Below are 24,513 nucleotides of genomic sequence, written 5' to 3' on the forward strand. Positions count from 1 at the left end.
ACCTGGCCCTCCCCCCAGTTTTGCTGAGGCCCTGGCTGAGTCTCAGATTTCCCACTCAGCACATCCCAGACATTTAATTCCTTAATGAGAAATGGGACAGTGCAGTGGACACTCAGGCCGCACACCCTCCTCAGGGCTTCGGGGCACCCATCTGTAAAACAGGAGCCCTGGGGCCCGCACAGCGCCTGGCACACATCAGCTCTCGAGAACCGTCAATGCAGAGGTTATTCTCCGGAGGCCTGCAGGCGACCCCCCGCAACTCTGTCCTGTGCGGACTCCGCGGGGCGCAGGCCGCTCCACCTCCCTTTAGCCGCGGCCCAAGGCCAGAAGGGCAGCAGGGACCGCAGCTCCTCCCCTCGTCCTGCGCTGGCCCTGCTCCTCCCCCTGCTTGAGGAGGCCGAACGCTGATTGCAGGCCAATTCCTGGTCCAGTACTGGGCAGAAATGGCTGCAAGTGGCCGAGGCCTCAGCAGGGCCCTGAGCGCCTCCCCCTGCCCTGCTTGGAGGCTAGCTCACTGGGAAGCCAAGGCGCGCCTGAAACCCGAGTACGACGCGGTGGTGATAGGAGCAGGTAAAGCGGGCTGAGCCAGAGCTGAGGGCTGGGAGGGCAACCCGCCCAGAGACCTGGAGCGCCCCCTTCCCAACCTTCCCTGTGTTCTGCGGACACGGCGGCCGGGAATTGGGGCAAGTGACAGCAGGGTCTGCGGTGGAAAGCCCACCAGTCTGCAAGCAGGCACTGGGGCTCTGAGGTTGGCTCCGCCGTCGACTTGCTGTGTGGTCTGGCACAGATTCTTGCCCTCTCTGGGCTTGCATCTTCCCTTCCAGAATGATGCGGGGGTACTAGGTCATTCCACCTCCCGTGAAATTTGCTGGTTGCCATATTCTCGAAAAGCATATGGTATGTGACGGTTAGAGAGAAAGACCCCTGGGACAACAGGCCAGTGAAATCCAGCCGCCCAAGTACCCTGAGTTCTGGTCACCACAGCCTCATCGCTAAGGCCAGTCATCCCCAGAGGAAACCGGACTTGTTTCCTAGGGGGCAGTTGGGAAGAAGTAGAAACGAGTCCCAGAGATCCTAGTGCATGTCCGCAGAGGGTGAGCCGCCGCCGCCGCCCTGCACGTGTGGGGTGTGGCTCTGCAACAGTGGTCCCGCTGCAGTCCGCTGACCCGGGCTGCAGAGCCCCCGTTCTCCCCGGTGACCGTGCGGCTGCCAGGACCAGGACCAGGCCAGGACCAGGCTGCGCTTCCCCAGGGCCGGCCATGCACACTCACGAAGGGCCTGGTTCCAGCTGTTGCCATTATTTCCAGCTGGTTTATACAGAGACAGTGACAGGACTGAGCGGAGGACGCGCCCCGCAGACAGCTGGGAAGCTGCTGCGTGTTTCGGCCTCCTTCAGTTTTGTGCGCGCGGAGAGGAGCCTGCGCCCCCCGGGGAAAGTGTGTGCGCGCACACCTACAGCCACTTATTAGAGACTGAATGGAAAGCGGCGCGGCACAAACGACGGTACTCTAAATTCCAGATAGCCAATTCGTTCTCACGGAATCTCTGTGACTTTTGCCAAACTCAGTAGCCACCTATGGTCACAATTGACAAATGAGGATAGTTACCTCCACCACCACCCCTCAATGTCTGATACTTTAATTCACTTTAAAGAGTAGAAAGAAGTGGGACAACGAAGATTCACATCCAAGCCCACTCCTCCTTCAGTGATGGGGTACACTCCTCACTCAGGTGAGAGTTTTTGAATTCGGGAAGAACATTTCCTCCATTCTCTGAGCTGTTCACAATGGTTCAGCTGCAGACGCAACACACCGATGAGTCTTATCTCTGCGTCCCTGAAGTCACACCAGTATCTAGGATCCACCTTGAAGATGACCCTGACTTAGTCACCTAAGAATGTGCCTAAGAATGACCCAGGAGCTTGTGAAACTACAGGTTCCTGGGCCCCGAACCCGTGATCAGGATTCTCAGGACTGAAGGTGATCCTGGAGGTCAGCATGTCTAACCAGTCCTTTGAATGGATCCGATAAAGGCAGCTGCAGCCCAAACGTTCAGAAGCCCTTGTTCAGAACCCCTGGCTCAGAGCCGCTTCTCCACAGAACCCTGGTGCCTGCTGCCTAAGGATCCCAGGAGCCAGGCCTGGAGATTAGCTGAGCCTGCAGCTTAAGGCCACTTCAAGGGGCAGGGGGAGGTCACCAGAAGCCACAGGAGGGTTCAGCCAGGACTCGGGGAGGAGGGTGGAGGGAGGAGAGATTCTTGACCTTTGTCATTTGAAGTGTGTTTGTGCATTTGTGGGCTTATCTGTGATGATTGAACTGGAACCCAGTTGCCGGGAAGCCTTTATTAGTTTTCCAAGATTTATAATCAGCAGTAATTAAAGGACCAATAGCTATCGTTTATTGTGGGTCTGCTAGGAGCCAGGGCTTTACATACATTATTGGTCACTCGCTCCGCGGACACTGCAAGGTCCCCAGCATCCTCTCAGTTTTACACGTGAAGAAGCACGAGGCTCCTGGCCTTTAAACGGACTCTCCCAGGGCCGTGCCTGGTAAACAGCCGAAGCCAGGCCGAGCTCCAGACGGCTGGCCCTGCAGCTGTATGTATCCGAGACCAGAGCTCTTCAAACTGCAGGTTGCGGCCCATTCGTGAATCCCACCCAGCAATATTTTTTAAAGTTTCTTAAGAGAATTTTCAAAAGTATGTAGAAGTAGTATATCCACCAGCATTTAAAAAAAATAAAATACTATCAAAAAGACCATCACCTGCTGGTCACATGATAGGAGTTAATATCAGTTCCTGAAACCTTTGTTTCTGTGAAACGGACATGGGGGCAGAGGGACTGTGCCCGGCCGCAGAGCGGGGTGCATTTCTTCCTGGGGGTCCGTGTTGGAGGGGTTTGGGAGCTCCGTGCTAGAGATCCCTCATGCAGATGAGAGGCTGGCTCAAAGACCTCTAAAACCCTGGGGTTTTTTATGTGGAAAATTTAAAACAAAATCAGCTCAGCTGTGAAGAAATCCATCACATGGGTCATTGCTGTTCCCCTGTTTATGGATGTTTGCGAAGTTAGCAGCTGAGCATTTTTATTTGAGTCGACACAGCATTCAGGTTGGTGCTCAGAGAACACAGTCATCTCCTGACCACTGAAGACACAGGGCAACCTCTTATCTCCAAGGGCAGACACATGCTGAGTGGCCCAGACTGAGCCCCACCTCCTTCCCTGAAAACGACAGGGGACTGTTCTCTGCCCCACGAGGATTCTCCACGGGTGGCTGCACCTTCTCCTGAAAGTAAGGAAAGAGGAGGCTGCTCAGCCCCGGGGGGCCCCCTGCATCAGACAACCTGGGGGCCTGTGAGAAAGCTCGTTCCAGGCCCTGCCAACAGCCTGTGGAGAAGCCTCCGGGAGGGTCTGAGAGACTCGGCACTTGCAAGAGTCCCCGGGTGATCCTGAAGCTCCTCAAAGTGGGAGAGATACTTGCCAGCAGTGGGCATGGTGCAGAACACGCGTCCCAAGCCAAGTCCAGGGCTCCCAACCCAAAGGCAGCCCCCTAAGATTTTTGGAAAGAATCTTTATATGTAAGAAAGGTGAGTTTGCCCAATATTCTGGCACCCTTGAAACATACCAGCCACTCTGGCACACATGGAAACTGCATCCTTATGACTTCCTTTTGGACTGTGCTTATTTTGTTTTGGGGGCACTGGGACTGACAGACAAACCCATGTGCCTGAGGCATTCCAGGGCACTACCATGAACCACACCTGGCAACACAAGCGAAGCTGGACAGCAGCCATCCACACGACCTACACTTCGCTGGGCGGCCCCTGATTCCATGCCAGACAGAAAGCTGCAACCTCAGCGAACCAGCCATGTTCCCTTCTCTTCCCTGCCAAGCATAAGTGTGACGCTGCCCCTGACAGTCACCCACTCATCCCCGAGTGACAGAAGCTCGGCTTCCACCTGATGACCACAGATCCCTCCTTGCCCCTCACTGCAGCATGGAGCCCCTGGCCAAGCCGGGGTAAAAGGACATCTTTCAAGGCGGGGAAGAACCAGGGTTTTCTGACCCTGAAAGACCAGGTGTTTTAAGGCATCAAGCTAGAGGCTGTGCTAACATCCAGGTACAGATTTAGGGGGTCCCCCGAGTTTCTGCTACCTCTCCAGCATCTTCACAGGCATGGGGACAGGGATGGGTGACCACAATACTCAAGGAATGTGTCTGTCTGCCCACTGACCGGAATTGCTACCTCCCCTCTCCCCTGTGTCATTGCAGGTCACAATGGTCTCGTGGCGGTGAGTACCTCACCCTCTGCCCCACTTCACTGGCCCCAGGCGTGTGGCTCTCGGTGGCCTCGGAAGAGAAGGAAAGGCAGGCTAGTGCCCTCTGCCTGGTGCTCAGCAGTGGCCAGCTGGAACGGACACCTGCAGTAGTTAAAGAGGACACCGGGGGCTCCCTTCCTTCTCCTTGCCTCTCCTTAATGCACATGGATTTCCCCCTTGACCTTGGGAGAATCAGGGAACTTTCAGAGGCAAGAAGATGAAAAGCTGGGGAAGTGTGGAGCTGGCACGGGCCGGGAGACGTGTTTGAGCCTGGGGACCAGGTGACCAGAGCTGGGTGGGGCCCTCTCCCCCAGATTATGGGCAGTCCTGTGTGTAGAGCCCTGTGAGCCCTGCTGGGTCCAGGCCCTGCTGGAACCACAGCAGCCACACGGTCCCAAGTGTACCCTGGAGATGGGAAGGAAGCCAGCACAGCAGAGGAGGTGCCACTCCAAGCTGGGCCAGGGCCACCCTGTGGCTGTGCCTCTCAGACCTGAGTCCACGTGCAAGTAGGAGGCCACAGGTGCCAGCAGGGGCTCAGAACACAAGGCGAATGTGGACCATCTAGAAGCAGCGGCAGCTCCAGAATAGCAATATGGGGGACTTAACAACACCGGGGAGGGATGAGACAGGCGTTAAATCTCAGTGCTTTCCCTGACATACCAATTTTACTTGAACATTTTACTGATTCTCTGATTTGCACTTTGGTTGGATGATTTGAGGGAGATTCTAGGAAGGAGGTGTTTGCTCTTGAGGGGCACTGTCAGAAAGTGGGACCACTCTGACTGGGCACCTCAGTAAATCTGGTCTGCAGGGAGCGGGGAGGAGAGCGGGAACTGGTGGAGAAGCAGCAGTCACGCAGTCCAGAAAGGAGTCTTTGGTATTTTCGGGTGGCCCAGAGCCCCGTTTTCGTTTGTGCTTAGAAGTGCAGAGGGGCTTGCTCTGCCTCAGTCTCTACGCCCCCAGACTCCCCTGGTCGGAGGTGTTCTTCTAACAGAGAGCGCGCGGCTCACCTCCGAGCGCCAGGCCGGCTTCCCGAGGTTAGCGCTGCTTTCTCCTTTCTCGCTGGGACGTGTAGGGGTGTAGCCCCGGGTCCAGAACGGCTGTGTTCAATTCCCAGCCCCTGCGTTCATCAGCTCCATGAGCCTGAGGAGAGTGATTCCCCTCACTGAGCCTCGGTTTCCTCACCTGTGAAATGGGAGGAAGGATTGAACGAGATGATCCAGTCCAGTGTCTGGCACCTAGTAGTCACCAAATGAACCGTTTTTAAAAAGTCTGAGTTCCGAGCTACACCATCCCTGCTGTCACCTTGGTGGTGGGGAAGGACCAGCACAGACCCAAAGCCCGACAAATTCTAATCAGCAGATATTTACTGATCTCCAATTAAGTGCTAGAGAAAAGTGAGTAAACCCCTCCATCATTTGCTCCTCCAAATAAAGCTGTGCTGGAGTCCCAGCTTCGTTTATCGGGTGCGTTCTGTGTGCCAGGCCCAGCTCAGCGAACCCTCCAGAGGCCTATGGAACAGGTGCCTTGGGTGCTGCCATCACTGGCCCCACCTTTGCACGTTTTGGGAGGTTGGGTGCCGAGGCGCCCAGGCAGAAAGAGAGGACTAGAAGCTGCTGAGTCAAAGCTGGCTCAGCCCCCTCGGGAAAGGTCCTGTGCTGCCTCTAGCTGCCTGTGAGGAGGGCTGAGCTCACGCCTGCCTGGAGGAGAGGGGCCTGAGTTCACAGAGGCACCTGGGCTCGGCAGGAGGGAAGGTGACCTTCAGCTGGGAACTAGAGGGGCAGAAGCCATCATGTCTGATCTTAGAAGACATTTGGGAAAGTGAGACTTTACATGGGAAACAAGGAGAATGGTTTTCCTAGAGGTGAGAACAGCATGAGCCGAGGGGTGGCAGGCTGGCCCTGCAGTGAGGACCCTGAGACTGCAGGCTCGTCCCCAGGGATGAAGGGAGGGCCCTCTGTGTCCCCCCAGGCCACGTACCTACAGAGACTGGGGGTGAACACGGTCATCTTTGAGAGGCGCCATGTGATCGGGGGCGCAGCTGTCACGGAGGAGATCGTTCCAGGTGAGCCCTGAGAGGTGGTGTGGGGACAGGCGGCAGGAGATACGTCAGTGGCCACTGGTAACGGTCTTCATCTGATTTGGTTTCAGGGTTTAAGTTCTCCCGGGCATCCTACCTTCTCAGCCTGCTGAGGCCACAGATTTACGTTGACCTGGAGCTGAAGGTAGTGCCCCTGCCCCGTAGCCTGCCTGGTATGGGAGGGCGGGAGGGGTCTGGTCCGTCTTCCCTCTGGGGCGAAGGCTCCCTATCATGTGCCCACGATGATTCCCTGCCCCCAAGGTCTCGCTTCCACCTGAGGACTTGTCCATCCCACACGGTCTCCTTGGTACATTCCTAGAGGTGGGTTTTGTCTAGCCCACCCAGTGTCTTAAAAATCAGGAAATTTCACATAAGAATGAAACTTCCTTTGATGGATGAGCTTTGACAACATGAGGCCCATGTTCCTATGCGCAGCACTCTGATACCCGACGTGGGACGGGGACCCCGCCCCGCCCTTCCCTGCCAGTCACTTTCTGGCGTCTAGTCTGGCCCTTGGGGGAACCAGCTTGAACCCTTGAGACTGTGAGCTTGCAAAGCTGTCTTAGGACATGAGGCTGATTGAACTTTAGATCCTGCTACCATCCTCAGCAGCCTGAACAGGAAGTCAGAGGGACTCTCACCCTTTCTGGCCCCTGGGTTGTTGTGAGGGGATCTGAGACCTCTCAGTCTGCCCCTGTTGACTTCCCATAGCTTGACCTTGGTGCAAGGCTTGGCCAACACTGCCCCTACCCTTTCAGATTCCTTCCACCCACCGCTGCCTCTTTTATAAACTCTGGTCACCTCATCCCTGAGCCCGCTAGCTTCTACCTGCTTCGTGCCTCCATCGCCCAAGAGAAAAAGGTCCTTTGCCATCTGCACAGGAAGCTGCCATGTACGTTAGCACCGACTTGGCTCCAAGTTGAAAGTTTGAAATTAATAAGATGTTGAGCCACTGTTCACAGCTCTTTGGCTGCTTGAACTGTGTCACGAAGAGGAGTTCTCTGAACTAAGTAACTAGAGAAACCCATTAAAAAATTACTCTTCGAGCCCCTAAGAGAAAGAGAGGCAAAAACAGAGAGGAAGAGAGAGAGAGAGGAGAGGAAAGAGAGAATGAGCCTGTCACCAACCAGGACTGGATGAAACCGAGCCAAGGCCTGGACAAGGGTCTCTGGTCCTCGGTCCCTCGGAGACTCGAGCCGAAGGCGGTTTGCAAACGCGCCGCTTACACACAGCGGCAGATGTGGTGGTGGGTGGGTGGGTAGACCCTTCTTTTGGAAAATCTAGCTTCTGAAAACTAAGAATCATAGAATAGAATTTTTCTCATGATTATTCACTTCATTTTTTTTTAAATATACTCCTGAAAAGTTCCTTGTGCTACTCAAATATTTGTAAAGCAAATCATATTTTAAATACCTCAAGGGAACTTCCATTTAAGGTGCCCATGGAGTAAATGAGTCTGCAAAGTAAATGAAGTTTTTTTATGTGAATAATTTATCTACCTTGTACATATGGATTTTCACATAATTGTTGCTTTACTATGTCTTTCTAAATTTTAATTATTTATCTCTGGAGCGGGGGAAAGCTACAGACTAGTGCTGAGAGTGAGCCAGGGCTCTGGAGTCACAGAGAGGTGGTTTGGAAACCCCGATCCACCTCCCAACGTGACCTCTGACAAGTCAGCTAACTTCTCTGAGCCTCTGCTGTTGCGTTTGCACAATGAAGGTGACGCAGAGTTGCTGCGTGTAAGGTGACCGCTGAAAACCCCAGTGCGGTCCCTGGCACAGGGTAGCAGGGTTTTGCATGGTGCACTGTGACGTCACATAGTGTGGTGTGGCGTTGTGTGTTGTGGTGTGGCATGGTATGTATGATATGATGTGGTGTGACGCAGTGTGGCATGGTATAGTATGGTCTGCCACAGAGTACCTGGGGAAGAGGGCTTCTATTCACTTATATTAAAAAATAGGCATCAGGACCTTGGGAACCTGCATGCAGGAACATGCTTGGTCATAAACACAATCAGAGAAGGGTCAAGGGCAGAGGCTACACATTTCTTCAAATGTTGCGTGTTTGGTCTGTGTTCTGCAGAATCATGGGCTGAAGCTTCACCTTCGAAACCCCTACTCCTTTACCCCCATGCTGGAAGAAGGCACAGGGTGCAGGTTACCCAGGTCCCTACTTCTGGGCACCAACATGGCAGAAAACCAGAAGCAGATTGCCAAGTTCTCACAGAAGGATGCCCAGGTAGGGAAAGTGAGCAGCCACAGATCTCCTCCTCCCTCTCCAGCCTGCAGGCAGCTGAGAGGCAATGGGCTCTTGTTGTCCTGGAACACGTGTCCAAGGTCTGCAGGGGCTTGGACAGGCCATCCCCCCAGCCCTAGGAGGGTGTCAGCCTGTGCCAGCCTTTGATCTTGGACACTGGGAGGAGAGGGGGATGGAGGCCAGTGGCTAAGACCAGGGGACACTGGGGCCCCCCAAACCCATGTGTGTTCAGTGGCCTCTGCCTGCTGAGTTTCAGCGGAGAACCCACTGCTACGAACTTGCACTGCATGCCCTTTCTGTCTCTCCTGCTTCCCGGCAGAACTTAAGTGGTTATCAGTATTAAAGCACATGAAGGCCAAAAAGAAGGATTAAGGACAAATCAGGCACAATTAAGGATAGAATGAACTAGATCAGGAATTGAGGACAAGAGAGTTGTAATAAATATTAATTCGATCGGGCATCAATCCTCTGCCAGCCCAAGGCGAGAAACCGTCCGTGCTGGCAGTCAGGTCTGCTGAAGGGAGCGCCCGTGTCTGGTAGGGGGAGCACGCTCTTCCCTGAGGAGTGCATTATGAGGGGTTTGTTGGGCTGCTTTGTCTAAAGAGTCATTGAATGCAGTGGGCCTGGTGTGATCGGTTTTGCAGATATTAAACAATTCCTTGAATGGCTGCTTTTTATACTAAGCCTAGATATAAGCTGAAGGCATCGCATTACTTCATAGCTTGGTGGAGACATTGTTGTAAGAAGAACCTAGGTTAATACAATTGACGTGGGTTGCTTTTTGCTGTGCTAATCTAGTATTGACCTGGCTGACAGTCAGAATCACTGAGGGGCATTTGCCATTTTCCAAAGTGATTCCTCCATGCAGCAGGTTGGGGACCACTACCTACCTACACACTGTTCTCCAAATCCTGCCTGTCTCGGGTGCACTAGAGAGGATTCCGGGCAAGGCCGGGTCCCTGGGCCTATAGAACAGTGGCCGTGGCCTTGAGTGCTGCCGACCACAGGAACGGGAGGCAGGCGCATGTCCCATCGTGGAAAGTACGGGGCCTGAATTGCGTCTTTGCCTTTGTCCGCTGTCATATTAGAGGCCTGCTGTGGAGAAAGCTGTTTGACTTCACATTTATCAAGACTTCTCAAATGGGCTTCAACGCAGGACTTTCCTCATGTAACAGTTATTAAAATTCCGTGGGTATATCTGTGAGTCTAGATGAAACAAAAATTAAAGGCTCTGGGCTGAAAATGAAGATAAGGCTTCCAGTGACACAGTGGAGGGGGGTGGGTGTCGAAGTGGACTCCATCGTGGGAGCTGCTGGGGTGAAGGGAAGAGATTACTGTTCCTGCTTATGAAGAGAGGACATGGGAGATTTGCAGACCGGGAAAGAGCAGTGGGCATGCTGGGATTCAGGGAAAGAGATCTTACTTTTATTAGCAACATGTGGACTCACAGGAGAGAAAGAAGAAACTTTTAAGTGGTTTTTGGTTTATCACAGAGACCACACCCTAGGTACTTGCCAGTTTTCTGCGGCTGACGACTGGTCTTGGCCAGCATGAGCCCCTTGCTCCTGCCACCACCCGAGGGCTCTCCCACTGCCCAGGCTCTCCCTGACCTCCCCTGGTGTCCACAGCAGCACACAGACCTAGAACAGGGAGTAACTCAGCACAGCCCCGCTCAGCCAGCTCAGCATCAAGCCCGAGGAACCGCAGAGGCTCAGCCGAGGGGCAGCAGGCTGCACGGGGCAGCATGGAGGGCCAGGCTTGGGGGACCATGGCCTTCTAGGCAATGGGGTCTTGACTTGGGGCTCTGTTCTAGGCTTTTCCCCAATATGAGGACTTCATAAATCACTTGGCATTAGCCATTGACCCTCTGCTGGACGCAGTCCCCGTGGACATGGAGGCCCTCCAGCGGGGCTCCCTGCTGCAAAGGTTCAAGTCTCTGGCCACCCTCACACCCCTGCTGCAGGCGGGTGAGTCCAACAGGCTGGCACATGGGCAGGATGTGCGACCTTCAGGGAGCGGAGCCCCTTTTCTCCATGATTCTCCACACGCCTGAGCCTCCGCGGCAGCCTGCCCACCGTCGTCCATTTACAGGGGCGGCCTGCTTGCTGGCCACCATGTGGGTGACAAAGGTGCAGGACCCCCTGGGGGCCCTCTGGAAGTCTTATGAAATGCACATGAGACCCTTCCCAGGAGAGGAAAGGAGAAACATTTCTCCCCCGGGTTCCTTCTCCCATTGGTCAAAGGTTGCCCCACGAGCTATTAATTCCCACATAGGCTGTGCACCCATGGGTGCCAAGGGGTTGTTTGTGGGTATCCTGCCATGGGGCCGGGGGGCTCCGAGGCAGAAATGAAGAGGCACATCTTACAGGTGTGAGGTGGGGTGCTGTGGGCTGCACTGTGTGAAGCTGACGGAGCCTGCATGGAGCTTGTCACCTCAGCCAGCCAGGGTAAGAGATAGGGGCCAAGAGAGTCTGAAGAGGCACCCCATACAAAGAGGATGCTAGATCTGGGCTCAGCAAGAAAAAATTCTGTGATCAATTAATCATGTCTGCCATGGCTATGTGAAGGGAAGTTTGGCTAAGCATGCTACTCTTTTCTACTACTCCTCTAGGTTATAAAGGCCAGTTTGGCTTTTGTGTTTTAGAAAAATACTGAAATAGTTAGCTATGATCCCAAAATTGCTGCATAAAGCTATAAAACTCCAATGACATTAAAAATAAAAGTGTGTTTCTCACGAATCTGCATGGTTTAGCTGATCCAGCTAGGCTCAGCTGATCTGGTGTGGTCTCACGCATATGTTTGTGGTTGAGGCAGAGCTCTGCTCCAGGTGCCTCTCAGCCTCCTCTTGGGAGCTGCAGGCTAGTCCAGGCCTGGCCTTCTGACTGCAGTGGCAGAAGCACAGACGGAAGCCCTGATTGATGTCCAGGCCAATTTCAAGCCGCTGTTTGCATCACATCTTCAAACACCTCATTGGCCAAGCAAACCGTGTGGATGAGTCCAGAATCAAGAGTCAGGCAGGAGCAACCCAGCTGGGGTGGGAGGCACAGTGGAGTTACACGGCCACATGTGTGGATGTGGGAGGGGAGAAGGATTGGAGCCAGTAGTATCTATCACACACACCAGAAGTAGACACTCTCTCTCAGATTACTAGTCCAAAGAAGTTCGTGCTGAAATGTTCATGTAATAAATATTTATTGAGCAACTACTATGTGCCAGACAAAGCTAGGCACAGGGGCTACAATAGCTGGAGATTAAGATCCCCACCCTCACTGCATTACTACCTAGTCCCTCTCTGAGATACTCTGAATCAGTATCCAAGGGGTGGAGTAGCCAAGCCGGCTCCCTCCCAGGGCACAGGCCTTACAGAGTTCAATGTAAGGGAATAAGGTACAAGTTACAAAGGAGTTCCCATAAGACTATCAGCTGATTTCTGAAAAGAAACCTTGCAGGCAAGAAGGGGCTGGAAAGAAGTACTTAAAGTCATGAAAGGCAAGGACCTACATCCAAGATGACTGTATCCAGGAAAGCTCTCATTTAGAATGGAAGGGCAGATAAGTGCTTCCCAGATAAGGTCAAGTTAAAGGAGTTCATCATCACCAAGTCCTTATTATATGAAATGTTAAAGGGACTTATCTAAGAAAAAAAAGATCAAAAATATGAACAGTAAAATGATAACAAACTCCTAACTATCAACAACTGTACCTAAAAAACAAAAACTAAGCAAACAACTAGAACAGGAACAGATCCAGAGAAATGGAGATCACATGAAGGGTTATCAGTGGGGAGGGGGAGGGAGGAGAATGGGGAGAAAGGTACAGGGAATAAGAAGCCTAAATGGTAGGTACAAAGTAGACAGGGAGAGGTCAAGAATAATATGGGAAATGGAGAAGCGAAGAACTTATATGTACGGCCCATGGACATGAACTAAGGTGGGGGAATGCTGGTGGGAGAGGGGGTGCAAGGCAGAGAGGAATAAAGGGGAGAAAAAATCAAACAACTATAATAACGTAATCAATAAAATATATTAAAATAAATAAAATGTTCGCAAAATAATCCCAGCAGCTAAAATGTGTTAAGTGCCTGGGAACTTGCAAGCATTTTACACCTTTGTGGAATCCTCACAATCGGTCGCAGGTGTGTGACACGTTACTCCCATCTTATGGGCAAAGGAGCAGGCGCAGAGAGATTGCAGTTTGGAGCGTTTCCTTCTTGCCTGTCTCAGTTTATGTTTTATGGGTTTCCTCTTCCAGGCCACATCCTGGGAGCCCGGCTGCCCCAGTATTACCAGGTGCTCACAGCTCCAATAGCCAAGGTGAGGGGCTCCCCGGCCTCCGGCTGGGCCTCGCAGTGAGGCGTTCTCTCCTCCTGAGGCCCCTGAGCCCTCCCTTCTCCCTGCCATTTTGCTGCCGCAGGTGCTGGATCAGTGGTTTGAGTCCGAGCCTCTAAAAGCCACTCTAGCAACGGATGCTGTGATTGGAGCCATGACAAGTCCCCACACCCCGGGGAGTGGGTGAGTGCGGGAGGCGAGGCGGGCAGCGGGAGAGGAGGGAACTTCCCCAGAGGAGCGATAACAACTGTCACTCACTGAGCTCCCCCCCACCCCGGGAACCAGGCACGAAGCCGTGCACTTCACACACCATCCATCCAGCCTTCGCGCTAACAACATCTGAGAGCCGTGGGTCAGAGAAGGAAAATATCTTGCCCAAAGTCACACAGCTAGTAAGTGGTAGAGCTGATCTGCAGCCCAAGTTACCTGACCCTCCTCCCCCAAATCTTCCTTCTTAGCCACTACTCTCCATTCTTCAGTAAGAAAAGCCGCTCACCACCTCCCACTGGGATGGCTCACGTGAACAGAGATTCCTACCACCTTTTCTCCTCTCCTCTTGGCATCTCCCCCCTCCCAGGAAGCCCGGGGGCCCCTCCATCTCCCACTGATCCTTTCCCTGGGTCCCAGGACACGCTCTCACACAGGCACCTTTGTGAGGGTAGGAAGCTGCCTTTTGCTCTGTGAGTGGGGTGTCTGTGCTGGCAGCCTGGTCCGAGCGGGGGCAGTCAGACACAGCGGGGTTGTTAGTTGTGTAGGACTCGATGAGCCCCCGTAGGAGCAGGAAGGGAAGGGGTGTGTGTGGGGGGGGGGGGTTGGGCTGGAGGATGCTGCCAGGTGTTGGGCCATGTCCCATGTACCAGAAGACGCAGCTAGAAGCTGTCATTGTGGGTTTTCTCTCAGGAGAGGAGAGCACCCTTTGGAAGTGGTTTTCAGCATGCATCAAGCCAGCCCCAGGTTCCCCAGGCCGAGGAAAAGGGGGGTTGGCAGCAGCTGCCACACCTTGGCCAAGCTCTGTGATCAAACAGCCAGTTCTGATCTTTCTGCTGGGGCCTCCTATCCTTTCTCTGTGGGTCTCCAGGAGGATTAGCTACTACCCAGGTTGTAAAATGTGCCTTGAAGTAATTTGTTTCTTCATTAATTCTTTCAATAAATATTGATGGAGCACTTGCCTATGCTAGGTGCTAGGGCTCCAGTGGTAAATGGAGCTGAAATCCTGTGGGAGAGGTAGACTCAGAGCCAGTAATCATAGCGGAATGCGGAGAGCGCTGTGATCGGGGAAACGAAGCAGGGGAACCACGGGCTCTGGAGTCAGAGAAACCCGCCACGAGAAAGAGATGTTTAATCTGAGACTCTAAGGACAAGAGGGATTAATTAAGTAAAAAGTGAGGGAGGAAGGGGACTCTAGGCTGTGAGAACAGCATGTGCAAAAGGTTGGGAGTTGAGAAACCGTGTGGTCTCTTCATGGAACTGGAAGAGATGCAGTTGGTGGGGGTGCAGCGGGAGCATGCTCAGGGATGAGGCTGACGAGCAGGCAGGGGCCTGGGGGACCTGTTTCAGAATCTGGCCATGACCCTAAGAGTAACAGTGAGCAAGTGGAGGCTTGAAAGAAGGGAAGAGACAGGAACATAGCTGGGTGTTGAGATCGGGCTCCAAGTTCTGCGTGGAGAGTGGTCTGCAGGGAAGAAAGAGCAGGAGAAGGCGGTCCAATCAGGAAGAACTTACCGCAGCAGTTTGTGGAAGACAAGAGAGTGGCCTGGACCAGGAAGCAGCAGCAGGGAGCAGGGGCATGGGAAAGGTCTTGAGGAGGCAGAGCTGACAGCCTGTGATTGGACGTAGGTGGTGATAGACTAGTAGGAGGCGAGATTGACACCAGGTTTCTTTTGGAAGCTGAAGATGCCATTCACTGGGGTGGGGGAAGATTGAAGGAGGAATAGGCTGGGGAATGTGGGAAAGAAGCAGGTTTGAGATGCCTGCCAAGAAACCATCCAAATGGGGGTATCCGTGGACAAACAGGCTGGAGCTCAGGAGAGAGCTGGGGCTGTGGTTTGGGCATCGTCCCCTCACTGTTACCAGAGCTGCTGGCAGACACATTTTCACGGGGAGAGAATGTGAGACGGGGAAATAGGACTCTGACAGGAGCCTAGAGCCCATTGAAAGGCTGGGGGGACAGGGCTGGGTGGGGAACGGAGAGGTTGAAGGTTCAAGACAGGATGAAATATTTGCACCCTGAACTCTGGGGAGATTAAATCCCAGCTCCAGCTGCTGATTCTGATGATCTGCCCTCAGGTATGTGCTGCTGCATCACATGATGGGGGGCCTGGAGGGGACGCAGGGGGCCTGGGGCTACGTCCAGGGTGGCATGGGTGCCCTCTCTGAGGCCATCGCCAGCTCAGCCACCGCACATGGAGCAAGTATCTTCACTGAAAAGGTGAATGGCCCCTATACTCCCTACTCCCTACTATACTCCCTACTCTGATTATTGGCTAGGATCCTAAGGTAGAACAAATCTCAGATTTGGAAGTTCCCTCGTTTTACCCGTGGACGAGGCGGGGCTCAGAGTCCAGAGGCTCAGGTTATACAGCTTGTTAGTGCTGAGCAGCTGTCAACTGGGTCCCAGCTCTTCTGCTGCCCCTTGACTTGCCCACCGCCAACCCATACCTAGGCTGAGCCTTCCAGTTGGAGGGGCTGGGCTAAGGCTTCACCAAGGAGCTGCGGGGCTTGGCAGGTAGATTCAGGACAGGGAAGCTATGAATGTCTAGGAGCAGCAGAGAGGATGGAAATCCTTCAAGATCTAACCTAGTGTTCCCCCCTGGGGTTCCTGGGGCCCTGTCCCTGTGGGGTCTAGCCAGTGGCGAAGGTACAGGTGAGCAGTGGAGGAGGCGTTCAAGGAGTTGTGCTGCAAGATGGCTCAGAGGTGAGGAGCAAAGTGGTGCTGTCCAATGCATCGCCGCAGATAACCTTCTTGAAGCTGACGCCACAGGTGAGGCCTGGGGGGTGGAGGTTAAGGTGTCTGACAAGACAGGGGCTGAAAAATGGGTGATCGAGGGAGTCAGGACTGCACCAGGGTGGGGATGCAAGTGCCAAGTCTGTCCACACTGGGGGAAGTGGGTCCTCTTTCTTACCTAGCAGGCAGGTAGCTGACAGGAAAGAAGTTGCACAGGTGAGGTGAAGGGTCCGAGAGGTGAGGTGCCCTAGGCCATGCAGGTGGCAAGGGACAGAGCCAGAGCTGGACCCCAGGTCTGACTTTCAATCCAGACTTATTTACACAACTTTTCTGTTATCCTGATTTCTCCTTCCTAACCAACCCTAATTCCACTGTCTGGGTCGATTATGCATTTCCATTTGAATGCCACATAATAAATCACCACACGACTTCTGGGCATGTGACAAGAAATACTGATTTAGCACAGAGAGCTGGAGAATTCAGTTGATCTTGGTTGAGTTCAGCTGATCTGGGCTTGCTCATACATCTGCCATCAGCTCCGAGTCAACCAGTGGGCCCTGCTGACCTTGGCTGGGCCTGCTCACATGCCAGGGAGCAGCAGGCTGTGGCTGGGGCAGCACAGTTTCTGCCGGAATGACCGGGGTGACTTGGCTCTGGTCCACCTGTCGTTCATCCTCTAGCATATTCTCAGCGCCTGGCAGAAGGCAAAAGCAAGCAAACTCAACCACGCAAGTGCTTTTCAGGCGTCCGTTTGCATCCTATCTACTAACACTGGTCTAGCCTCATGGCCAGCCTGAGTCAGAACTGGAGGACATTACAGAGGGACGTGCATGCACAGAGGGGCGAGGGTTTGGAGTAATTTTTGCAACTGACCATGCGTCCCTGTCCCTAAAATAGGTGAGAACATGTGTATGTGCACGGAGCTCCCAACCGTTCTTGGGACTACTCTTGGGGCAGGCGCCACTTTTTCTGAGTGACTCTGCTAATCAAATCCAAGAAACATCAGTTAGAAAAGCATCTCATTAAGGCACTTCTGAGATCATCGAGATTTCCTGGAGCTTGCAGACTGGAGGAGAAAGAGGCCCGCAGACCACCTGCCATATCTAACGCAGGAGTTAGTGTAGGCCCTTCACAGCCAGGACTGCTGGCAGGTCACAGAGGGAGAAGTGGTTAGGAGAGGGGGACTTCTCGGAGAAGGTGGTTTGGCTGATCTCTGAAGGGTGGAGAGGACTTCTGGGAGCAGATAGAGGTCAGGAGACCAGTCTGAGCAAAGGAAGGAGGCAGCCACTTTGGGGCCCAGCCATCCCCAGGCCTGTTATGGAAACTTCTGCTTCCAGGAGTGGCTTCCTGAAGAGTTTGTGGAGAGAATCTCTCAGCTGGACACCCAGTCACCTGTTACCAAGATCAACGGTAAGAGGCACACCCCGTTGTGGAGCCACCTCTTTGACGGGATCGGAGTGAGCCGTGTCCAGGTCTGGGGAAAACTGACCTATGTCATCATTTCTATCCCTGACCTCCAGCCTGCCCCCCAATTTGAAAGTGAACCACTTGTTCATACTTTCTCTTCCTAGTCTAACACTGGGTGGTGGGTAGAGACAGAGGACCCCGAGGGGCTGAGGACACAGTCCTCTGGGCCCTGACTCCTCCCTCGCTTTGGTTTCTCAGTGGCTGTCAACAGGCTGCCTGACTTCCTGGCAGCCCCCAATGCTCCTGGGGGCCAGCCACTGCCCCATCACCAGTGCTCCATCCACCTGAACTGTGAAGATACCCACCTGCTCCATCAGGCCTTTGAGGATGCTGTGGATGGCCGGCCCTCCCACAGGTGGGTGGTCCCTGGGCTTTGCGTCCCCTGGGTTGTTCCCACACAGGGTCCTGGTGAGGTGGGAGGAACTGTCCAGGAGGGATTGGCTCTTCTACCTGGTGTTAAATACAATGACATAGGATCTGCCTAAATCTATACTTAGATTCTAAGGCTAGGAAACGCATCCCAGGCCAGAAATCTGTGGGCCTAGGCAGGCAAAGGTGATGAGTGGAACACATTCGGCCAAGTGTCACAGGTCAGCAGAAGGAGCAAAGGACCACAGAGGGGCCCGTGCTGGCATTTGAGAAGAATTGGAGAAAACGCTTTCTGGAAGAGAAAAGGCGGTTATCTAGTTCAGCAGCCCACCCAAAGGCACACACTCAGCTGATTCTATATTTTCTCTTACCTCTGATAATCTGCCTTGATCCAAACCTTGTAAAAGCATTTCCCACCTCCCCCAACACCCCAGCTGTGTCTCCAACCTTCTAGGAACAGGCAGGGATGTTGCAGGAACAAGCATCTTTCCCTACTGTCAGCTGTCCACCAAAACTTGTTCACAACCTATTCTGCGCCAGGCGCTGTACAGGCACTGGTTGGGGGGATGGGGGATCAGGTAGGGCACAACGCAGACACAAAGTTATAAGGCAGGCACACAGCTATGTGTAGCATGAGGTAAGGAGGGTGTGTGCCCTGAGAGAAGGGTAGAGGGCAAAGCCCACTTACCCATTCCTAAATGTGTTGGGGCTCCGACTCTGTGCCAGGCTTAGTCCAGGGACCTGCGTGCAAAGCAGCAAGAAGAGTCAGCAAGGCCTCTGCCCTCAGGTCACTGGCACTTTTTGGTGGGAGACAAGACAGGCGACAAACATGCACGACGATATGGAGAAAAATAGGTCAGGGGATGGGGGAGGGTGTTAGGCTTTATTAGGAGGTCAGAAGAGGCTTCTCCAATAATGTGACATTGAGCAGAGACCTGAAGGAAGTGAGAACACAGGTCTTATGGGTGTCTAAGGAAGAACAGCCAGGCAGAGGGAAAGTCAGGTGCAAAGGCCCTGGGGCAGGAGGGTGGTGCTTTGTTGGAAGGACAGGGGTGAGGCCAGAGTGGCTGGAGAAAGAGAACCTGGGAGTGAAGGGTAGGAGGTGGGGGCTGAGCCACAGCTGCTGCATCTGCTGGGCCATGTCGACCACTCTCGGACTTTATTCCAGGGGATTTTGTGCAAAGCCTGATTTACATTTTAGAAGGACCACTGTGGCCACGGTATGGAGAAAAAGGGCATCTGTTGCAACTTGTCACTATTACAGAATCCAAGGGAGAAAGGATGGTGGCCTGGACCCGGGTAGGGGCAGGGGAAGTGGTGAGAAGTGGCCACATAGTGGGTATTTGAAGGTAAAGCTGCCAGGGTTTGCTGTTGAACAGGAAGTAGGGTGTGAGTGAGAAAGAGGAGCCACGGGAAGATGGTGTTTCTTTTGATGAAAACGGGAAGGTGATGTGTTCAGGGAGGAGCAGGTTTTAGGGGATACCAGGGCTTGGACAAGTTACTCCGGAGATGCCTGGCGGGCATCCAAGTTCAGAGGAAACACTGCAAACACCTCAAGTGAGGGGTGCAGGGGGAAGGGGCATTTCATGTGGCCATTTTGAGGACGGTCATATTTGGAGACCAGAGGAAGAACGTGCTTCAGGTGGAACGGGTTTGTAAACAGGGAGGGGCAGGAAGCGGGCTCTGCTTCTTCTGGGTGTCAGGCTGCCCCAGCAGCTCGGCTTTGCTCGGCCTGCTTGGGAAAGGTCACCACCAGGCAGGGGTGAGGTTGGTTGAAATCTGGCTGCCTGGGCACCTGCTGTCTTAGCCTGGTTCCTCACTCATTTGTGTTGTCTATCTGGACCCTGGGGACATTTGAGACCCTGATTATTCTACAGGCTGTGAGGTGGAGGAAGGCAGGGGCAGGCAACACCTTCAGGGCTGGGCAAGCTCTGGACTCTCCTCGTGGCCACCGACCCCATGCCAGTGAGCAGCCACCATGGCCTTACAGTGACAATGGGCCCGGCCTTGGCATCATCTCGTCCCATGCCTTCATTTTGTCCCCTGTCACCTCAGAGCGGCCCCCAGCCCCTTGCTTGGGGTAGCTGCCCCTCCAGATCCATCTGTCACTCCTCCCGTCACAGGCCAATGATTGAGCTCTGCATACCCTCCTCGCTGGACCCCACCCTGGCTCCCCCCGGCTGCCATGTCATCTCCCTCTTCACTCAGTACACTCCCTACACTCTGGCTGGAGGCAAAGTCTGGGACGAGCAGGAGAGAAATGCTTATGCAGACAAAGGTAAAAGGGACCAGCCTGTCCTGTCTCTGGAGCACCAGCTGGCTACGTGGTCTGAATGGACCCCTCACCTCTGACTGCCCCATTCGGGATTAACACCTTCAGGTTCTATCCCAAGGCGGAGAGAGGAACCTAAGTTCCCAGGGGAACCTAAGTCTACAAAGTGAGAGCCTTCCAGGGTCAGGTACTGGGCTAAGAAAGTCAAAAAGTCAGCTCCTGCCCTCAGGTTGCTCACAGACTGAGTAATGAAGAGACGTCTTGCAGTACAAGGTGCCACGTGAACCAAAGGCGGAGGCGGTAGCCAGAGAGACAAGGAGAGCTTTCCAAAGGGGGAGCATTTGAGCTGGGCCGTAAAGGATGAATAGGAGTGGGTGCAGCGGCAAAGTGCATTCCAAGCAAAAGAAACAGCTTGAGCAAAGCAATGAGGCGAAGAAAGCTTTGCATAGTCAAAGGGAGACAGATACCTTTGTGTTCAGGGTTGGGGTAAGGAGGTGAGAAAGAGTGGAGGCTGGACCAGCCTGAGACCCATAGGCCTTTGTACTGAATTATTTATTCGCCTATGGACTGTTGCTGTTTTTGTTTTGCTTATTGAGATATAATCTGCGTATGCTAAAATAAACCCATTTTAAGTGTATAGTTTAATGACGTATAGTCAGTTTGCCAAGTTGTGAACCATAACCTCCTCCTCTTCTTCCCAACGCCATCCTGTCTCCCCGCTGTTGGGCCAGTGTTTGACTGCGTCGAGGCCTATGCCCCTGGCTTCAAGGGCTCCGTGGTGGGCAGAGACGTCCTCACACCACCTGATTTGGAGAGAATCTTTGGGCTTCCTGGAGGGGTAAGAATACACCTGGGGGGTCCTTCATCACATTTCTCTCTCTGCAACCCTGCTGCACACACAGCCTTCATCGGAAGGGAGGACAGTGACAGAGACCATGGCGAAGAGGGGACAGAGGAGGGGGCAGGTCTAGGGAGCAAGGGAAGAGAAGGGAGATGCAGACAAGAGAGACGGCACCTGCTGAGAAGATCACAGGATGGTGGCCCTTCCAACTGGACGTCCACGTCAGCCCATCCTGTTTGAATGCCTTCAGAGGGCGCTCCCTCCCTTAAGGCAGCTTGTCCTTGGCTTCAAGTCGGTGCCTCAAAAGCCTACTGGGGGCTGGGAGACCAGTTAGGAGACCAGTTCCAGCACAGCATCCACCAGCCACCAGTGTGGCTGCCACCAGTGTGGCTGTCGAGGGTGTCGATGTGTCTGGACTGAAATGGATGGGCTGTGGGTGTAAAGGGCACACCAAACTGCAAATACTTAGTGTGAGAAAAGTGTAAAATGTCTCATTAATAATTGTTATACTGATCCCATACTGAAATGGTAATATTTTGGATCTCCTGGGTTAAATGAAGTATATTTTGACATCCATTTCACCAGTCCCTTTTTAAAGTCTTAATGTGGCTGGTAGAAAATAAAACCCACATCTGTGGCTCATGTTATGTGTTTATTGGGCCGCAGTGATCCAGCTGGAGAATAATAACAGAGGCCAGGCAGTGGGAAGGGAAGGAATGGTGGGTGTGGAAGGCATGGGGTAGGCAGGAGTTAGAAGTCTTGGTGACAATATGCACGTAGATGTCAGGGGCAGATGACATGGAGGATCCAGCCTGGAGGCCAAGGAGAAGAAAGTGCAGTCACCCACTGAGGCAGGGAAGACAGCGGAGAGCAGACTTGCGGGTCAAGGACGAGCTCAGTTTGGGACACGCTGAGAGCGTTGGCTGGAAGGACATCCCATGGCAACGTCCTGAAGATATTGTCCTGCTTGTCCAGACCAGCCGCACGAGGCTGACCCTCCGCTTGTCCACCCTGCCTCCCTCCGAGGCGGGTCCGACCCAGGCCGTTGGAGCAGAACAGAGCTCCATGGGATCCCCATGCCCTTTGTGGGCCACTTGCTGTGCTTGGCTGGAGTGTGACCCTGGGCCCAGGCTCAGATGCTGTCTTGGTCAAAGAAACACATGCCAGCAGCTAAATAAGTCAAATTCCTCTATGACCAAACAGTGAGCAAGGTTCCCAGTCCACAGCCCAACATTCAGAATCTCCCTCTAAAGTGTCCCATTCGGTTTCCTCCTGCTCTGAAGATGGTCTCTGCCCTTCTTTCTTCCTGACACAAGGCCTCTGGAGAATTTCGCCCCCAGCCCTAGGACACTCACCCATTCCCTCTCCGCCCCTCCCCTTTCTGAGCCCTAACAACCAAGGAAACATTGTGGAAGGAAACCATTCCTCAGAGAACTGGGGATGGGGAGAGGCCTGCACAGGCGGGGAAGACCGTAACACCCCTCAGTTAACGACTGCGGCCCTGCCCCTGCAGAACATATTCCACGGCGCCATGACGCTGGACCAGCTCTACTTTGCCCGCCCCGTGCCCCTGCATGCCAACTACCGCTGCCCCCTCCGGGGCCTGTATCTCTGCGGAAGCGGGGCCCATCCTGGTGAGTGACCCACGGTCCTTGCACGGATGCAAGGGCTGGCCAGACATCAGAGGCATGCAGAGCGGGACCAGGAGAAACAGTGAGGGCGGCAGGGAGAGAGGGCGCAGGCACGGGACTCCTACAAGAACAAGCCGTCCCCCATATTCAGAATTCGCAGAAACACGGTGGCCTTCGCCAGGCTGGCCGCAGCCTGCAGGTCAGCTAGCTCACACCGCCGCCTCCTGAGGTCTGAGGGTGTGTCCCAGAGGCACCGCTCCAAATTCCAGTTTAAGACTGACATTCCCCTCCATGGTCTAGACTAGTAAGGATACAGTTAATCAGTTTCTCAACGTACAAGTTCTTCCCTGCACGTATCCCAGGCTTAACTGACCGCTGAGGGCCCATCATTTTGACACCTTCTCTGCACTGTGTGGGCTTCGGCCTCCCAGAACGGCTCCGCACTTCCACATCTTCCCGCTCCAGCCCTCAGTCTTCCATGTGCTGAGTGAGAGTCTCCTCACCTAGCACATCGGCTCTCAGACTGAGAGGGGACACCTCCTTGGACTGTGTGCCGGGCCCCCTCCCCAGAGCTCTGAGTCAGGAAGCCCGCAGGGGGGGCCCAGAATCTGTCTTCCGTCATCAGAGTGGTTCTGATGCCCGCACCCCGAGCACCTCCCTCAGGCATCTCCACTCTGCGTGGCTGAGGGTCCCCTGCAAGCCCTGGCCCTCCCTGGGGTTGGGGGGCGAGTGCAGCTTTGGTTCATGGGAGATTCCCTTCCAGGAGGAGGTGTCATGGGAGCTGCTGGACGCAATGCAGCCCATGTCGTCTTTGAGGACCTCAAGAGCATGTGACCCTGAATCAGAAAGAAGAATCCACCCTTTTAATGAAGCTTTTAAGTCTGCATTGGGTCCTTTTCCCAGGCTATGGCCTGAGGGAGACTAGTCCTCGAGGCTGAAACGACTATTTCAGAAAAAACATTCAAGTTGCATTTGGTACTGACTAACCTAGTAGCCATGCCTTCATGAATGAATTGCTTTTGTTTTATTAAAGATAATGTTTTAGCCCTGGCTGGTGTGGCTCAGTGGATTGAGTGCCAGCCTGTGAACCAAAGTTGTCACTGGTTCCATTCCCAGGCAGGGCACATGCCTGGGTTTCAGGCCAGGTCCCCAGTAGGGGGCACACGAAAGGGAACCACACACTGATGTTTCTCTCCCTCTCTTTCTCCCTCCCTTCCCCTCTGTCTAAAAATAAATAAATAATCTTCAAAAATGTTTAATAAAAAATAAAAATAACATTTTACACAGAAGGGGCGCGTTGTTCTCTCTGCAGAACATCAGCAGCACAGGTAGTGTGGGACTGTGGGATTGCATGTCTGTGTGCAAGAGGCGGGATGCACTCATCTGGGACACTCAGTATTCTCACGACATCAGCTCCGAACAGCCCATTTGGCCGGCAAGCATCCCCATCTCACCGCTGGGCCCCCACCACCATCAGATGGGGGGGCATCCCGCCGAGGCCCAATCTACTGCTGTCCCAGTCCCGGCAGATGTGACCCAGCTGCCCAGGGACCCACCGAGTCATCCACAGGGGCTACAGGCCCGAACAATGCTTGGCCTCTCAGACCGTCAAGATTACCAGTCAGGCAAACAGCCATCAAGGGTGAGCACAAGGTAGGCACAGCCATGGGCCAGCTGGGAGCCCATGTTCCTGATTCTAGAGCATTCCGCCTCTCACTTCCAGTGAGTGAGGCATACTTGTCACATCACTAAAATCTCTCCACATAGACTTATGTTACTCAAGAGTGGGCTGTCACTCTTGGTCAGAAAGATTCGTGCAAATGTGTCTGTGGTAATATACCCTCCCAGCCAGCTTCTCCAATCCCAGATGCAAGGCCGCAGGTCCAGCAGGCCCCATGGGCAGAGGAGGTGGGAGCTTCCCTGGGGCCTCTCCCTGCTCCTTTCCCTGGGCAAGTTTATACAGATTAAGATGCACCCACCTCCTTACTTAACCTCCCTGAACTCAGGT

The 24,513-nt window shown here is 53.8% G+C and overlaps 1 protein-coding gene across 3 annotated transcripts; it reads left to right on the forward strand.

Moving 5' to 3' along the window:
• Positions 1-399: 399 nt before the first annotated feature.
• PYROXD2 (pyridine nucleotide-disulphide oxidoreductase domain 2) lies at positions 400-23,728 on the forward strand. 3 transcript variants are annotated; one of them, XM_024563179.3, is made up of 16 exons: positions 400-570; positions 4,269-4,288; positions 6,287-6,380; positions 6,467-6,540; positions 8,481-8,636; positions 10,468-10,621; positions 12,905-12,966; positions 13,067-13,164; positions 15,268-15,409; positions 15,827-15,961; positions 17,263-17,335; positions 17,591-17,747; positions 19,885-20,039; positions 20,765-20,871; positions 22,388-22,508; positions 23,269-23,728. In XM_024563179.3, the coding sequence occupies exons 1-16, from the start codon at positions 444-446 to the stop codon at positions 23,337-23,339; spliced, it is 1,746 nt and encodes a 581-aa protein (XP_024418947.2). In that variant the 5' UTR covers positions 400-443; the 3' UTR covers positions 23,340-23,728. The 3 variants fall into 3 exon arrangements, with proteins under 3 accessions (XP_024418947.2, XP_045053459.2, XP_045053460.2); XM_045197524.2 differs by lacking the exon at positions 22,388-22,508; XM_045197525.2 differs by lacking the exons at positions 10,468-10,621; positions 12,905-12,966.
• Positions 23,729-24,513: the final 785 nt, after the last annotated feature.

This window comes from Desmodus rotundus, chromosome 4, assembly GCF_022682495.2.
Source record: "Desmodus rotundus isolate HL8 chromosome 4, HLdesRot8A.1, whole genome shotgun sequence".
Classification (NCBI taxonomy): Eukaryota; Metazoa; Chordata; class Mammalia; order Chiroptera; family Phyllostomidae; genus Desmodus; species Desmodus rotundus.

Bases quoted from the DNA above. Each gene is read 5' to 3' on its own strand.
- PYROXD2 (XM_024563179.3), top strand. From the start codon at position 444: ATGGCTGCAAGTGGCCGAGGCCTCAGCAGGGCCCTGAGCGCCTCCCCC. The intron at 571-4,268 runs GTAAAGCGGGCT...GTGTCATTGCAG, and splicing joins CGCGGTGGTGATAGGAGCAG to GTCACAATGGTCTCGTGGCG. The intron at 13,165-15,267 runs GTGAGTGCGGGA...ATCTGCCCTCAG, and splicing joins CCCCACACCCCGGGGAGTGG to GTATGTGCTGCTGCATCACA.